General features: G+C 44.7%; 1 protein-coding gene across 1 annotated transcript in view; it reads left to right on the forward strand.

The window, feature by feature from the left end:
• The window catches only part of ITPK1 (inositol-tetrakisphosphate 1-kinase), a 277,367-nt gene that overhangs the window by 125,848 nt on the left and 133,731 nt on the right, over positions 1-17,788 (forward strand). The window contains exon 4 of the mRNA XM_038748822.1: positions 8,859-8,984. Within this exon, the coding sequence (XP_038604750.1) occupies positions 8,859-8,984 (126 nt within the window). The remainder of the gene's footprint in view (positions 1-8,858; positions 8,985-17,788) is intronic.

Here is a 17,788-nt window from a genome sequence, read left to right on the forward strand (position 1 = left end):
TTGAAGGGCGGGGAGAGTGGTGGTCTGATGTATATGGAGGGGGATGGAATTCCAGGCTAGAGGGATGACTTGGGAAAGGGGTCGGCGGTGAGATAGAGGAGATGGGGGCACAGGGAGTAAGATGGTGATAGAGGAGTGGAGCGTGTGGGCTGGGCTGCAGTAGGAAGATCGGTGCGGTGTGGACATAGGGGCTAGCTGACTGCATGCTGTAAAGCCGATCAAATCAGAAACATGCAAGAATGGAAAGCCTGGGTCCCAGGAGGCAGAGAAGCACTTAGCAGAGAAGTGTCCATCTGTTGAGCTAAAGACTTGTCTGCTCTTCTGGCCCAGAGTGGCTTCCAGGACAGTGCAGAGATGTTCTCTCCCTCACCCCTGTCCCTGTCCCTTTCTCTCCTTTTCCCTGTCTCTCTCCCCTGACTTTTCTACTAATGACCACTGAAATAGGGTGGGGGTGGGGTTAACTTACCCAGAATCCCCGTGATGGAAGCTGGAACAGTACTACTGCTTTGTGGATTGTAAAGACATAGCCTTGCTTTGTCTGCTCTGATTAGGCCGACTTTTCACATCCGATGGCTAGGGTCAGCGGCTGAGTGCCACGGATGAGCTGCAGTCCCGTGACTTCAGATCCAAAAACCTCGAAGAAACCTGTGCCAGTGGTAGTGCCTTGCGTGTAGAGTCACTGGCCCCTTCTCGTCTCTGCCATTTGTTCCTCTGGGGCACAGAGCGTAGTGAGCAGGTAGGCAGGCAAAGGTGCAGCACCTTGGGAAATGCGTGGGAAGGTCTTCTATGTGCAGGGCTCATTGACAGCTAAATAATAATAATTGTTGAATTTGTTAAGCGATTACTATGTGCCAAGCACTGTACTAAGCGCTGCTGTAGATACAAGCTAATCAGTTTGGACACAGTCCCTGGCCCACATAAGGCTCATAGGCTTAATCCCCATTTTACAGATGAGGTAACTGAGGCCCAGAGAAGTTAAGTGACTTGCCTAAGGTCACAAAGCAGACAAGTGGCAGAGCTGGGATTAGAATCCAGGTCCTTCTAACTCCCAGGCCCATGCTTTATCCACTAGACCACGTTGCCAAAAAACAGAGAGATCGCCTAATAGACCCTCAGCCACAAACAGGGCTTCCAACAGGGAAGCCAGGAGAACACGTGATGGAGAGCTAGTGGGAGGTTGGGACAGCACCACTGGCTATGTAATCAACTTCACAACCCCACTGTGAATGGGCATTGCCAACTCCTCAGGGTTTAACTTGGAGACATAAGGTGGGGAGGTTTGGGTAAGGCAAGGTATTAAGCCCAGGTGGCTAATCGAAGCTGGCCTGTTAATATGTGTTTCCTACAGTGAGAAACAGGTCCAGGAAAAACAGGCCGCTACAAAGAACGCTACAAAATCCAATTGGCCAAGAAAGCATCCCAATCTGGTCTTTGTTGAGTACACTTCTAGTGCAGAGTGGAAGTATGGACTGATGGATTGAGCACAGGCCCGGGAGTCAGAAGAACCTGGGTTCTAATCCCGGCTCTGCCACCATAATAATAATAATAATGATCGCATTTATTAAGCACTTAATATGTGCAAAGCACTGTTCTAAGCGCTGGGGAGGTTACAAGGTGATCAGGTTTCTCATGTGGGGCTCACAATCTTAATCCCCATTTTACAGATGCGGTTACTGAGGCACAGAGAAGTGAAGTCACTTGCCCAAACTCACACAGCTGACAAGCGGCGGAGGCAGAATTTGAACCCATGACCTCTGACTCCCAAGCCCGGGCTCTTTCCACTGAGCCACGCTGCATCTGCTCTATGATCTTGAGCAAGACTGTCAACTTCTCTGCGCCTCGGTTATGTAATCTGTAAAATGGGGATTAAGACTGGGGGACCGCAGCTGTCCAACCTGTTGACCTTTTATCTACCGCAGCGCTTGGAACAGTACAATAATAATAATTATATTGATAATATCTCAGCCTCTAGATCCTCCTTAGACGTCTACTCATAGAAATCACGCTGAATCTTATCTTTGGTCTGCACAGATGAAGTGGAAGCTTGTTACCTAAGATGGGAAAGTTAGTTTTGAAGGCATTCACAACATTCTTGCCCCATAAAGTTCAGAGAGCTGAAATTGCCTGAAGGGGAGAATGGGAGATGAAGCAAGAGGGGAGAGAGGGGTACAGCTTAACATCTGGATTAGATTTTCGCATCTGAGTTAATACTGCTGTTTCTAGGTCACTGAAGTCTTAATTGCAAAAATATCTAGTCTGAGAATGCTATATAATCAATCAATCAGTGGTGTATATTTATAATGATGGCATTTTATTAAGTGCTTACTATGTGCAAAGCACTGTTCTAAGCGCTGGGGAGGTTACAGCGTGATCATGTTGTCCCACGGGGGGCTCACAGTCTTAATCCCCATTTTACAGATGAGGTAACTGAGGCACAGAGAAGTTAAGTGACTTGCCTAAAGTCACACAGCTGACAAGTGGTGGAGCCAGGATTTGAACCCCTGACCTCTGACTCCAAAGCCCGTGCTCTTTCCACTGGGCCACGCTGCTTCCCCAATATTTAGCACTTACTATGTGCAGAGCCCTGTACTGAGCACATGGGAGAGTTTAATACGGCAGAATTCGTGAACACGTGATGTTGGGCAAGTCACTACTTCCTTTGGGCCTCAGTTACCTCATTTGTGAAATGGGCATGGAGACTGTGAGCCCTACAGAGGACAAGAACTGTGTCCAACCTGATTTGCTTGTATCCCCGCCAGTGCTTAGTACAGTGCCCGGCACATAGTATAAGCTCAACGAATACCATAATTATTATTAATATTATTACCCTGTGTGCCATACTCAGGCTGAGCCTATACATTCCATTCAGGGGAAGTGTCATTCAATGCGGAGAACATTGAACTAGTACCAATCAATCCATATTTATTGAGCACTTACAGTGTGCATACACTATAATAAACAGTAAGGAGAGTACAATCTAACCGAGTTGGTAGACAAGTTCCTTGCCCACAAGGAGCTGACAGTGTAGCAGAGGAATGTAGTGTAGAGGTTGTAAACTCCAAAAACAAGTGATAAAAGTTAGGAAAATTTATTTTGGAAAATTTCAGGTATGCATATGTCATAAAATATTTCATATTTTGTAAACACCCACACACACACACACACACACCACACACACCCCCTCGATCATTTTTTGGTGAATAAATGCAGCATTAGTGTCAGTGTGATGAGAGCAGTAGAAAATCGCCATGCTCTGTATGTTATTCTGAAGGAGGAGTCCAAAATTCTCATGAGGCACCAGGCCTTCTTTCATTGTCTTGCTCCTTTTTGATTCGAAAGGTCCTTCCTTGTCCCCATGTAGGATTCCCCCTTCTTTTGGATCCTGACATTCGCAAACTAAATGTCAGGTTGGATTTAAAGCAGAACACCATTCTGGGTTTGCTGATTTGTTTAGAATTCACAGACACCGGGGACCAAAATGTTCGAACAGCAAGAAAATGAATCCATTTTCCCAAAGGAACATTTTAAAAGGAGATGAAGGTAATTTGGAAAGGGCAAAATGGGGACAGCCAAACTGGACTGCAGGTATCTCTCCCCCTTCTAGACTGTGAGCCCACTCTTAGGTAGGGACCGTCTCTATATGTTGCCAACTTGTACTTCCCAAGCGCTTAGTACAGTGCTCTGCACACAGTAAGCGCTCAATAGATGCGATTGAATGAATGAATGAATGAAAAGGAGGAAATGACTGTGGGTCACACCATAAATTGGATTTTTTTTTCCTTCAATCAATCAATCGTATTTATTGAGCGCTTACTATGTGCAGAGCACTGTACTAAGAGCTTGGGAAGTACAAATTGGCAACACATAGAGACAGTCCCTAACCAACAGTGGGCTCACAGTCTAAAAGAAAGCTTTGAGAACAAAATCCATTTTTTTATGGTATTCGTTAAGTGCTTACTACATGCTAGGCAATGCACTGAGGGCTGTAGTAGATATATAGTTGGGAACAGTCCGTGTCCCACATGGGGTCAACATTCTTAATCCCCACAGATGAGGTCACTGAGGCAAAGAGAGGTTAAGTAATTTGCCCAAGGTCACACAGCAGACAAGTGGCGGAGCCGGGATTAGAACCCAGGTCTTTCTGACTCTTAGACCCCTACTCTATCCTCTAGGCCACACCGCTTCTCTCATTGATCTGAAACAATTCCCAGATGCAGTGTATTGCATTTTTGACTCCTGAAGTATCCATTTCAACCATTCTTGTTCACAAAACAGGAATCTCTTGTTCACAACTGTCTTTATGGTCCTGGTGTTCTGTTGAGCAAGAGGGTCCAACCTTTGCCCTTTGAAGCCATGGGGACTGTTACTGTAGCATTTGGAAATCTGGGCATTTTATTCATTCACCAGACAAGGTTCAAGGTTGTTGATTGGTGTTCTCGGTTTAAAATAAGAGTCTTTAGATGGAAATTGATAATTAAGTAGCAGTGGAATTCTACAGAAATCGTATTTAATGTCTTTTTTTAATGCAGTCATTCTGACATGGCTTAGAAAGATGTCAATGTAGCGATTGATTCCATTCCCATGTCAGAGTTTGAAGGGAAGCCTTAGAGGGATGGCATTACTAAAATGATTCCCCAGCTTAGTGGAGCTGGAATTTCTAATTGGTGATACAGTATTTTCATATGACTAACGTTCATGTGGCTCCACCACTTCTCTGTTGGGTGACGTTGGGCAAGTCGCTGAACTTTTCTGTGTCTGTGACCTCATCTGTAAAATGAGGATTAAGACTGTGAGTTCCATGTGAGAAATGGACTGTGTCCAACCTGATTAGCTTGTATCTACCCTACTGCTTAGTACAGTGCCTGGCACATAATGAGCATTTAAATAGTATTTTTAAAAAATGCAAACCTGACTGTGCCGTAGTATATTTCCCTTCACCCTTTTCTAATTAACATGAGACTTAAGGCTCCACACTAGAATTCCTTAAACTAGCCATGTCCAGCACAAGGCAAAGAAGAGATGGAAGACAGGGCCCTCTTGAAGATGTTTTGCTAATTGTTCAGTGGTTCTGTCTCTTGGAGGTTCTGCTGTTACCCTCCCTTGTTTAATGGAGCATTTCCAGAGTGAGCTATGTAAATGGAGCAGAGAGACATTTTGGAGACGAGATCATAGGAGGGTGAGACTTGCAGCTGACAGCTACAATGAACTGGCTAAGCAGAGGACTCCAAAAACGTCCAACAGGGACCATGATGACCGATTAGTGTTCCAAGTTGCTATTCTCGGGAGAGGGTTTTATTGCATTTAAAATGCTTGGAAAATATACAAAGGAAGGTGGAATGCTTCCAAATCAGCAATGTTTACCTTCCACAGATCAGAAGAGAACATGAAGAACTTATTTTCCAAACAACCTGCGGTTGTCAGGTCTACGCACTGTGAGACAGCATGACAGATTTGAGTGGTGAAAACGGCCCTTGCTCTCCCCCCTTTTCTTACTTGGGGCTAAACACTAAACCCTGCTTATTTTAGCCCTGCACTGAGTGGCCAAACCAATTCAAGGGGGTGCAAAGGTGTCCCCCTCCCCCCACCACTCCCTCCTGGGCTCCACGTGGTCAGTGAAGGGCAGCAAGGTTGACCCTGGAGATGTCCTCAATAAGAATCTTTTTTTTTTTTCAATGGTATTTGTTAAGCACTTATTATGTGCCTGGCACTGTAGAGTGCTATGGTAGTTGTCAGGTAATTAGGACGGACACAGACCATGCCCCACATAGGACTCACATCTTAAGCCCCATTTTACAGATGAGGGAACTGAGGCACAGAGAACTTAAGTTACTTGCCCAAGGTCACACAGCAGACAAGTGATGGAGCCAGGATTAGAATCCCTGTCCTTCTGATTCCCAGGTCTGTGCTCTATCCACTAGGCCATGCTGCTTCTGTAATGATTCACTTCGTCCTCCAGAAACACATTTCCCAATGCCGTGCAGATGATCGGATTCCCACTTGCAGCCTCCCTCTGTCTCCTGCAGAGTATTCTTTTCTGTTGTTTGGCAATCACTTGCTATATGACCAGTGCTTGGATCAGTGTGGTGGCAGTTTGGGTGGAGAGGAAAGGGTGGATTTTAGAGATATTGTGAAGGTAGAACCAAGAGGATTTGGTGACAGATCGAATATGTGGGTTGAATGAGAGAGATGAGTTGAGGATAGTGCTAGGGTTACAGCTTTATGAGATGGAGGATGGTGGTGGTGTCTACAGGGATGCAAAGGTCAAGGGGAGGACAGGGTCTGGGTGGGAGCCTGAGGAGTTCTATTCTGGGCATGTTAAGAGGTGTCGGCAGGACATTCAAGTAGAGAAGCTGTTCCTTTTGCTGTTCCATTCCATCTTCTCCCTCCCGACTTGATGTTGGTTTGGACTCCTCAAATCTTCAATATAACCTGTAAAGATGGGCCCATCAAAAGACTAACTGATAGTGGACTAATAGTGTTGTTATTTAATGTTGATGCTGGTGGTTCCTTCTACTTGGGGATTACAGACACTTTACGTGGTACAGCGCTCTGCGCAATGTAGACACTCAGTACTGTCGACTGATATAAACAATTCAGAAGGCATTTGAATTTCAAAAGTGTAGGATCATAGATTGAGAAGCGGCATGGCCTAGTGGATAGAACACAGACCTGGGAGCCAGAAGGACCTGGGTGTTAATCTCAGCTTCATCACTTTTCTGCTGTGTGACCATTGGCAAGTCACTTAACTTCTCTGTGCCTCAGTTCCCTTATCTCTAAAATAGGGATTAAGACTGTAAGGTCCATGTGGGATATGGGCCATGTCCAACCAGATTATCTTGTATTAACCCCAGTGCTTAGTACAGTTCCTGGCACATAGTAAATGCTTAACAAATACTATTTAAAAAAGCTACTTGGCCAGACCAGTTGTTGATGGTACGAGGAGAGCCGTAGAAAGAGCTGCAACTAAGAAGGGCTCTAGATATTTTGACCCAATTTTTTAGCGTCCTGAATTGAATGGACTCTCATAAACCAGAGTCCACCTGTTCCCTAAAGGCTCAAAACCGGGGAGGAGCCTGGGATTTTGATTTCCAAGTTTAAGAGTGTTCTCTGTGCCTGGATGAAGTTACTAGAGTAAGTTTCCTGTCTTGGCTATTTTTTGGATAAGGGATGTGGGCCTGTCCATTTTCTGTATTAATACTACAAGGATGTTGCTTACTAATCAGAACTCCTACTCATATGGGAGAGTTTATCCATTTAATGTTTTTTAGCAACAGAAACCTGAGGAGATTACTGGCTGGGGGAGGCTTCGGAAAGAGAGGGAGGATTGGGTGGAGAGTGGGGAAGCGGGGATGAACTTGCTCATCATTTGATGGGGCTGGTATTAACCAAATATTAACACAGTTGTCTTCGCGTAACAGTGGTAAATGTTGGGCTGAGGCATTAGTTGCTATTTGGTGAACTGCTCAAGTGATGATATGTTACTGAGAGTCTTTGGGACCAAATCTGGTGATTCAGAGGTGGAAGAAGAGGAAAAGTTCCTGAATCAGTCACTTAAATAAAATGGCACATTTAAAATTCCCAAATTGACGAAGAGGAAAACCTGGCCACGTAAGACAGTGGTGATTGGGCTCAGAACAAAGCCTGACTCGCTGTTGATGAGAGGCCTGAGGGGGATCAAAATTCTGGAGCCCAGCCAGAACTGAGGACCCCTCCCCAGCCTGAAACTCTACTACAATCTGGTCTAACTTTGAAGACAAAGCTCCTCAGTAGACTGAAAACTTCTCGATGGCCAAGAACATGCATGGTCTACTGTTGTACTCTTCCAGGTGCCTAATACAGTGCCGTCCATGCAGCTGATGCTCAAATAATACTGTTAATTGGTCTAGCATGTATGTGGCTTGATTCTTTGAGCTGTCAAAGCTCATGTATAACAGCTAGAGTGTAAGCTCCTTGTGGGCAGAGAACCTGTCACTTTTTTGCTTTGTACTTCCCAACTGCTTTTACTACAGTGGGCCCTCCATTCATTCATTCAGTCGTATTTATTGAGCACTTACTGTGTGCAGAGCACTGTACTAAGTGCTTGGTCAGGTACTTAATTGCGGTATTTGTTATGTGCTTACTGTACCGTGCTAAGCGCTGTGGTAAGCGCTGGGATAGAAGGTAATCAGATCCCACGTGAGGCTCACAGAGTAAAGTCCGTCAGTCAGAGGGAGAACAGGTATCGAATTCCAGTCGAGGGAACTGAGGCCCAGAGAAGTTAAATGACTTTCCCAAGCTCACATAGCAGACGAGTGGTGGAGCCAGAATTAGAACACAGGCCCTCTGGCTCCCAGGCCTCTGCTCTTTCCATTAAGCCACGCTGCTATATCAATCAAAGAATGGTACTTTTTGAGCACTTACTATGTGCAGAGCACTATACTAAGTGCTTGGGAGAGTACAATACAACAGAAATAGCAGACACATTCCCTGCCCATAACAAGCTTACAGTCTAGAGATGAGCCTATATACTATTATATTTCTACAATACCAGTATATTTGCTGGGAAATGTCGGTTATCCTGGGAGCAATTACTGCCCTCAAGCCTATGAAGGCCCAGAATAGAGGTACAAGCTCTCCCCAAGACCCGTCCCCGTCATTGAATCCTTTGACCCAACACAACTTGGGCAGGGCTCAGTGGTGTCTTTGGAAGCTGCCCGTACGTGCTGATGGGGACAGAAAGATTTGTGTGTCACTCGAGTTCTAATACCTTCTTAGAATCGTATAAAAATGGTTTAGCTCATTGAAGGGTTGGGGAAAGATGTTTTGCAAACTTTAATTCACCTAATTCCCTTTCTCTCTCTCACTCTTTCTTTCTCCAGCTCAACCTTAGCAAACCAATTGAGGAGCAGGGTCCACTGGATGTGATCATACACAAACTGACAGATATCATCCTGGAAGCAGACCAAAATGACAGCCAGTCCCTGGAGCTGGTTCACAGATTCCAAGTGAGTAACTTTGCCTTGGAGACATTGAGAATGTGGTATAATGGAAAAGGGAGTTAACGAAGCCCTCAGAATACCCTTTCTATCCATTCACAACTATAAAAGCTCTAAAATGTGTATTTTTAATAACAGTGGAGCCCTGTTATACTGCCAACTGAGAAGCAGTAGGGCCTAGTGAGTAGAACACAAGCCTGGGAGTCAGAAGGACCTGAGTTCTAATCCCAGCTCTGCCACTTGGCTGCTCTGTAACCTTGGGTAAGTCACTTCACTTCTCTGTGCCTCAATTTCCTCACTTGTAAAATGGAGACCAAGCCTGTGAGCCCATGTGGGAAATTGGCTGTATCCAACTTTATTTGTGCATACTCAGCGGTTAGCTTAGTACAGTGCCTGGCACATAGTTAAGTGCTCAACAAACACCATTAAAAAGCCGCCCCAAAACTGAGCATGACCCAGTGGGAAGGGGGGAAATGTTAATTGAGCATTTGTGCTGTTGACAAAAGGGGACTCAGATGAAGGGGAGAGACAAAGGAGAGAACTGAGAGAGACCAATGAAGGCAGAAAAGAGAACAAAAGTGAAGTAGAGAAAAAGACTGAGAGCAGTGCATATGATAGATGAAGAGCAGAGAAAACCCAGCTCTTGTATTCCCTGAAAATTTTTCGAAGTGGGTTCTTGCTAGTAGAGACAGTCTGTTTTTCACTTTCTGGAAAGAAAACCAGGTGTTTACTGTGATTTTCCAGTTCTCTCCCCTCCCTTAATCTTTTCCAGTGATTTTCTGGCCTCAGCCAGGAAATAGACATTCAACCCCCTCTGCCCAAAGTAGTAATAGTAGTAATAGTAATGATATTTTATCAGGCATCTTCTGATTGCAGTGCACTGTACTAAGCTCTTGGTAAAGAAAGTCAGAAGCAGTGAAACACCTTTGTTGGCATTCTCAGGCCACACCTTCAAAGGTCATGGACCGCAAGGGCCCTCCATTCTAAGCCTTGAAAGTTGTCCTGGTTGTTATTGCAGTGAGTATGTGGGAACCGGTAGTGTTTGCTCCCCTAGCTTTGACTCTCCTGCCTCCCGGGGACTACGTACTGAGCCACTTCAGGCCCTCCAAGCCCCAGGGCATCAGATGAAGACATCTGCCAGGGAATTAAGGAGAAACTCAATACATGCCATATGCCATTCCTACTGAAATATTCTGAAATTTAGCTGAGTATATCTGCCTCTACAGTTCCTCCATAGTCTTACCACCTAACCTCCAGTGTTCACATGAATATTGAAGCGAAGGGAGATCTGGTGCCTTCGTATCTCGAAGTAAATTTGATTCATTCCTGGTCCATTCTGGGCCAGGCCTAGTGTCCTGGGACCAAACTGGATCCCTGCCCAACTCTCCCCCTCTAGACTTTAAGCTCCTTGTGGGCAGGAACTGTGTCTGTCTGTTGTTATGTTCTACTACCCCAAGTGCATAGTACAGTGCCCTGTGTACCGTAAGCATTCAATAAATACGACTGACTGACTGACTCCTATTTAGCCCTGGAGCTGTCCCTGGGGTCCCCAAGACCAAAACCTTGATCCCTCCTCCCCCGACCCTGCTTCAGACCTGTCTTTAACAGGTCTTAAAACAGGGTCAGAGGCATTGGGCCATAGTTACCTGACCAAGCCTGCCAAGCTGTAAGCTTCATATCGTCCTGCCATAAAAACCTAGGCTATGAAGTAATTTAAGTTGGGAGTATGAGTATGTCCTGTCTTAGCTGAACTCCCATGGGTTCCTCCAGAGGGGACTGACCTCAAACTGCTATGGTCATTTTCTAGCAGCGTACCCCAATTTCCTCTCTTTGGTGTCAAACTGAAGCAGAACTAAAGAGCAGATTTTTAAGTTGCTTTATGTGTCTGTCCTTGGGGTGCACCCACAGGGAATGGCAGTGCCCAGCTCTCTCATGCCCTAGATCCCTGTGTGGGTGATCAGAGATTCGGTGCTGTCCATCCACTAACAGCCCCGGTGGCTTGGTCTCAAACACTGAGCAAGACCCAGAAGGAAGCGGCTTGGCAGCTGGACATACCAGCCCATGGCATAACTGCTCACACCAAAGGGCCCTCTGTGAGTGAGTCCAGCCCTACATCTGGTTCAGCCCTCTTTCATCGACTAGGTTCCAGCCCCTGTTTGAAAGAGGGGACGGTAAGCTCTTCCCTGTAAGCTCACTGTGAGCAGGGAATGTATGGTAATAATAATGGTGGTATTTGTTCAGTATTTACTGTGTGTCAAGCATTGTTCTAAGCGCTGGGGTAGATATAAGCTAATCAGGTTTGACACAGTTCCTGTCTCATGTGGGGCTAACAGTCTTAATCCCCAGGTACATATGAGGTAACTGAGGCACAGAGAAGTGAAGTGATTTGCCCAAGGTCACACAACAGACAAGTGGCAAAGCCGGGATTGGAACCCAGAGCCTTCTGACTCCTAGGCCTGTGTTCTATCCACTTGGCCACGGTGCTTCTCTTAATGTATCTACCAACTCTGTTGCATCATAGTCTACCAAGTACTCAGTACAGTGCTGTGCATACAGTAAGCGCTCAATAAATACCATTGATTAACTGGTTGATTGGGACAGCGGCAGGTGGGGGACGTTCAGAACCTGTGCTAAACCTGCTTCTGCTCAGCTGCCCAGAATTGGTAGACCGGACCCTGCTTCAATCAGGGCTTTAAACAACCTTGGCCTGAGTTTTAGCTGGACTTACACCTTCAGTATCCACACTGACGGCATGTTCCTCGTGTCTTCTTAGATGATTTCTCTGCTCTGGGGAAAAATATAACCAAGTCCTAGTGGATAGAGCACATGCTTGGGAGTCAGAAAGACCCGGGTTCTAATCCTAGCTCTACCACTTGTCTGCTGTGACCTTGGGCAAGTCACTTCACTTCTGTGCATAAGTTCCCTTATTTGTTGAATGGCCATTAAGACCGTGAGTCCCACGTGGGACAAGGACTATGTCCAACCTGATTAGCTTGTATCAACCCCAGAACTTAGTGCAGGGCCTGGCACCTAGTAAGTGCTTGATAAATACCATAAAAATAGTCCTTTGAGAGGTGTGTGGAGAGGACACAAACAGCAGTTAGCATACCGGTGGTCTTCAGTAAACTTCAGTGTTTTGAAGGAGCCTCCCTTGAATTATCTTAATCCTCGGTCGAGAGCGTCAAGTGCAACATTGCAGTCACATAGCAAGTCTGGTTGACTTTTCTCCCCGACATGACTAATGTTCACCTTTCTGGCCTGATCAGTGATTATACATTTTTGGTAAGTTATATATTGAAATGCTCATTTCTGGTATCATTTGTACCTTTGCTCTTGCTTCCTGGCTGTATGTGTTGCAATTTGTTACTTGCCACCCCATTAGATAGTAGGCACCTGAAGGGTAAGAACCAAGTATTTTCCCACTATTGTGTGTTTTCTTTGTACATTTTTCACGAGGTAGTGGTGGCTTAGTAAATGATATCGACAATGAGGTGATTTTCTTACTAATTCTTGGGGTTATTTTTCTGCTGCATTGTTTGCATTACTTTTCTTCTACCAGTCCTTGCTTTGAACTTTATTGTGGAACAAGAAGCAACTAGGGTTTTCATCTCTGTGAAAGGAAGACCCATGAAACCACCCCGTATACCTGTCCCCTACCCTTCATTTTACTAGCCATAAGCTTTGGAGGCAGTAACCTTGTTATTCCTAGTGGCCTGGTAGATGTGAGTTCATTCTGGCTGGCCCCTCTGTAGTTTGACTGCTCTCCCAAGTCCCTGTAGGAAAAAAAAAAATAGCCTGGCTTTTATGTCTTAGCTGAAGAATTGAGTAATTCAGTTGAGTGTTTCTTTCCCTCAAGAGAAAGTATGTGTTGTTCTCGGGCTTTTGAGTAGTCGCTTTGTGCTAAGTTCTATTCGAGATACAAAACACATTAAAAGAACCAACACAAAAAATCCAATTTAAAAATAAGGCAGGCCATAACTGGAATTTCACTTTTAATGCTCATTCAGATGCTACATCAATTTTGGAGGGGAGGCCAGTGACAGAGCTTGGAATACATCAGAGAAACACAATGGCATTACTAGTGAGACCACCAATTAAGGTGCTTAAAGCGATTGGATGCTGCTTGTCCTTCTTACAGTCTTAATTTTAGTTAACCTACCTTGGACCTGAATTTATCCAAACCCTAGCAGACCTGTTAGAATTTTAGGGCTGCACACCTTCCTTGAAGTGCCAGTCTCTGGGTTTACCCTACCCTATGAAAATATTTCCTTTTCTTCAAGGGGATCAAGCTTCAGTGGCTGCTTCCCATTGTCCTGCTGTTGAGTTTGGTGACAGCAGTTCTGTTTTTCCCCCGTCCACATGCTTCACGATCCTCAAAATTTCAGTATGGTCCCCTCTCAGCCTTCAGTTTTTCAAGTTAAGAGAGTCCTAATTGTTTCTGGCTCCCATTCCAGTGCTTTTTCCCAGAAACAGCCTGAAAGAGGAGTAACTTCTGCTTCTCCTCCCTGACTTTCATTCTCTTCCTCCTTCCCCTCTCTCCTCCCCCTCTTCCTCTTTCCTCTTCTCCTCCCCCTTTTCCTCCTCCTCCTCCCCTTCTTTAAAAATAATTAATCCTCCTGCTTCATCATACCTTCCTTCCCCAGATTGTGAAATCTCACAGATTGCTCCCTATCTGTCTCCTACCTCCTGTTTTTCCAAACCTGCCTATTTTGAGTGTAGGAAATACTAAATAGAAGTGACTTCCAGCAAGAGACTTTGGAGATTAGTTTGCTGGGAAGCCAGTGTGTGACTGATTGGATTTCCTCTGTGCTCCTCTGCAGTTTATTCATAGACTGCAGAGCTGATTAGAGACCTTGAGAGATTTGCGGTCTTTCTCCCCCGGCCCCACCCTTTGACTCTAACAGGTGAAGGACTAATCCTCACAGATGAGGTGAGGTGTCTCAGTTACCTCATCTATAAAATGGGGATTAAGACTGTGAGCCCCCAGTGGGACAACCTGATCACCTTGTAACCTCCCCAGTGCTTAGAACAGTGCTTTGCACATAGTAACCGCTTAATAAATGGCATTATTATTATTATTATTAATCCTTCAGGACTTGGTGGTGACCATTCTTTCCTTAAAGATCTCCAGGGAAGGTCCCTCCATAGTCTGCTCCATTGTTTAATCATCCTGATAATCAAGAGGTTCTTTTGTGTCCAACTGCAGTCTCCCATATATTCAGTTTAAAGCTATTTCTCCTCATTGATTCCCTAGAGGGCATGGAGAAGCACAGTCAACTTCCTCTGAATTAAAACACTTCACGTACCTGAACACAGTCAAGTCACTCCTTTGTCATCTCTTCCTCTATCAATCATTCAATTGTACTTATTGAGCTCTTACTGTACACAGAGCTCCGTACTAAGCATTTTGAGAGAGAACAATATAACGGAGTGGGTAGACACACTCCTTGCTCAAAACAAGCTTTCCTCATAGAGTCTGAGTTCCATTTCTACTTCTGGTGCAGGGAGATGGTAGACACCTCGGCTCTGTTTCTAAGACAGGAATAAGATGCCGGGGAGTTATAAACAGCCACCTTCCTTGATTTGTTTACAAGTAATGTCGCCAATAGCCAAGGGAGGATGGCTAAATACCTTCTGGGTGTCTTTTCCCATTAGATGATTTTTTTTGTGAGCCTTACTTTATTGAGAATTCCAGTAGTTCACCAAATAGTCAGTGAGGCCTAGTTGGCGTCCACTGAAACAGTCTTGGTGAGAAAACGGAGACTGTGCTGTGCACAGTCCTGGGGAAGATGGAGATCTGGTCTAATGGCTCACTGCCCCTTGGGCTATATAGTAATAGAGGCAATATTTATGAAGTGATTTCTGTGTGCTAAGCACTGAGAAGCATTACATGAGTGAGAATTAGACACAGTCCTTGGGCCTCGGGCCTTACAGTCGAAGAATAAAGGGGGAAAGAGAATTGGCCATGAACACATAAGGAAAAGATGAAATAATAAGAATTCTTAATCAACATAAAAGATGGAAAGGCAGGGGTAAATACGAAATAAAAGCCTCAGGATGCTGGGGCTACCAACATATCTATCAAGTCTGTTATATTCTACTCTCCAATGTGCTTAATACAGTGCTCTGCACACAGTAAGCACTCAATTAATGTGATTGATTGATCGATAGGGACCAGGAGATCAGAGTTTCAGGTGTCTCGCAGGTTGGGATAGAGACCCTGGAATAATGCTCCTGGGGAGCAGATGAAGGAAAAAAATGTTCAGAAGATGAGAGACGAACAGCTTCAGCTGAGTTCGTGTCCTTTGGGCTACTGCAATACCTTAGGTATCTGTGGACTGATATATTCCCCTGCCTTTCCATCCTATTAGCTGCAGCAGCTGCCGCCACCACTGAAAAACAGGTCTTAGTTCAGATGTATGCCAGATATTCCTGAGGAAATCTGATACTTAACCTGATGGAAAGCCAGGCCCCTTGCTGTCCATTTCTGATTTCAAGATTTAGACTTGGGAGAATAATGAAGCTGTTTTTTGTAAAACATGTATAGTTTTGCAGAAGCAGTCAAGTCCGGGAGATTGAGAGGAGTTTCCTTAAGAGTTTCAACAAAAAACAGGACCTAGGGATTCTTGAAGAAAAAGTTTTAATGTTTTATGTTGAAGTAATTAAAATAACTAACGATTCATTATTTACCCTAAGAGAAAATATGCCTTCTCTAAAAGCATCATCTAAGATGGTGAGGTGAAAAAAAGACCACTGGAATGTTCTTGAAGCCTGTTGCTACTCCCTTATTTGAAACAGAACTCAAATTGTGCTCCAGTCCAAAATAGTCAGCCCCTTGTTTCCTAGGATTAAGAGGCACTCCTGGATTAACTGCATTCTGGTTGTACAAGTAAGGGAATATGAATTAATCCTAAAAGTGATGGGGCAGGGTAGCCCATTTTGAGGACTTGGGAGTCCATTATGGATAGAAACCTCTTGGTTGGGTCAGAGCTGAAATTGTTGTGGCTTTCAGCTCATCCCGACTCACTCGTTCTCTTGCTGCCCAAGTTATATGTTAAAGCTATAGCTGTTGCCGACAGTGACCCTGGGTTTCCAGACCCTAGACGATTTCTTTTTTCGGTCATAGGACTCATTAGTCTGTAGGTCTGCCTATTCCGAAGTTCACTGTAATACCTTGGCCTCCTTGGATGAGAAGTGCTCTAAAATGTGTCTGAGTTACTGGGACTGGGGGGATGGTAGTAATCAACATGGAAAACTCCAGAGAATTATCTTATTTAAAGATCTTAAGGTTTGGCCTCTGGAAGAATTTCTTGAAAGTGTGGTTTGTTAGACATCGAAACAGGTTTTTGTGGGAAGATCTGGAATTGCCATCAAGACTGTCTTGTAGAATTGTTTGTCTGGGAAGGTTTGGAGTTGGTCCTGCCTGAAGGTAGGACTTGAGAAGCAGCATGACCTAGTGGATAGAGCACAGACCTGGGTGTCAGAAGGACATAGGTTCTAATCTTGGCTCCGTCGCTTGCATGCTGTGTGACCTTGGACAAGTCACTTCACTTCTGTGCTTCAATTACCTCATCTGTAAAATGGGGATTAATGTGAACCCTATGTGGGGTAGGGACTGTGTCCAACCTGATTAACTTGCATCTACCCCACCGCTTAGTACAATACCTGGCACATAGTGAGCACTTAACAAATGCCATTACAAAAAAAAAATAAGGGCAGGGGGATGGATAAGTTGATCTCAACTTGTCTCCCTTGGCATATCACCCTGATTTTGACACACACACACACACACACACACACACACACACACACACACTTGTCCATCAATATCATGTAATGTCTGAGCATCTAAAGTCTTCTCGGAATGAATGTTGCAGCTCGTTCTGAAGCCGGGAAAATAGGACACAACCCTAGATGAGCCATTGACTTGAAGAGTTGTGGTCGATTAGTCGAAAAGACATTAGATGGCACGTGTATGCTCTTCAGTGGATCCTGGACAACAGTTCTCATGTTGCTGTAAAGGTCTTTCAGCTGAAATTAGATCTCCTCAAAATGTTTCCTCACAGAATCGTTAAATAAGAGCTGACACCTGGCAGCAGGCATTTGAAAGCCAAGGGCATCCTTTGTTTCCAGTAACCAGTCTGTTCACTATATTTACAAGTGGAATTCCAGGAATGCCAACAAGTTGCTGTGGGCACCTAATGTAGCCTTCTCTTAGCTTTTAAGGTGCTAAATTGGTCAGCAAGCAGATCCGATATCACTTGGTATGTAGTCACTTGTACTGTGTGTGAAAAATGCACATCCCCCACACCTTTAACTGTGGGACAGATATACAAATTAGTTTGTAAGCAGATGAAGCAGATTTATTCTGTACTCTCCCAAATGTTTAGTAATAATAATGATGGCATTTGCTAAGCGCTTACTATGTGTGAAGCACTGTTCTAAGCCCTTGGGGGGATACAAGGTGATCAGGTTGTCCCATGTGGGGCTCACAGTCTTCATCCCCATTTTACAGATGAGGTAATTGAGGCTCAGAGAAGTGAAGTGGCTTGCCCAAGGTCACACAGCGGACATGTGGCAGAGTCAGGATTAGAACCCATGACCACTTGTATATGTTTGAACAGATTTATTACTCTATTTAGTTTACTTGTACATATTTACTATTCTACTTATTTTGTTAATGATGTGCATATACCTATAATTGTGTTTGTTCTGAAGATTTTGACACCTGTCTTCATGTTTTGTTTTGTTGTCTGTCTCCCCATTCAAGACTGTGAGCCCGTTGTTGGGTAGGGACTGTCTCTATATGTTGC

Source organism: Tachyglossus aculeatus, chromosome 1 (assembly GCF_015852505.1).
Source record: "Tachyglossus aculeatus isolate mTacAcu1 chromosome 1, mTacAcu1.pri, whole genome shotgun sequence".
In the NCBI taxonomy this organism is placed as follows: domain Eukaryota; kingdom Metazoa; phylum Chordata; class Mammalia; order Monotremata; family Tachyglossidae; genus Tachyglossus; species Tachyglossus aculeatus.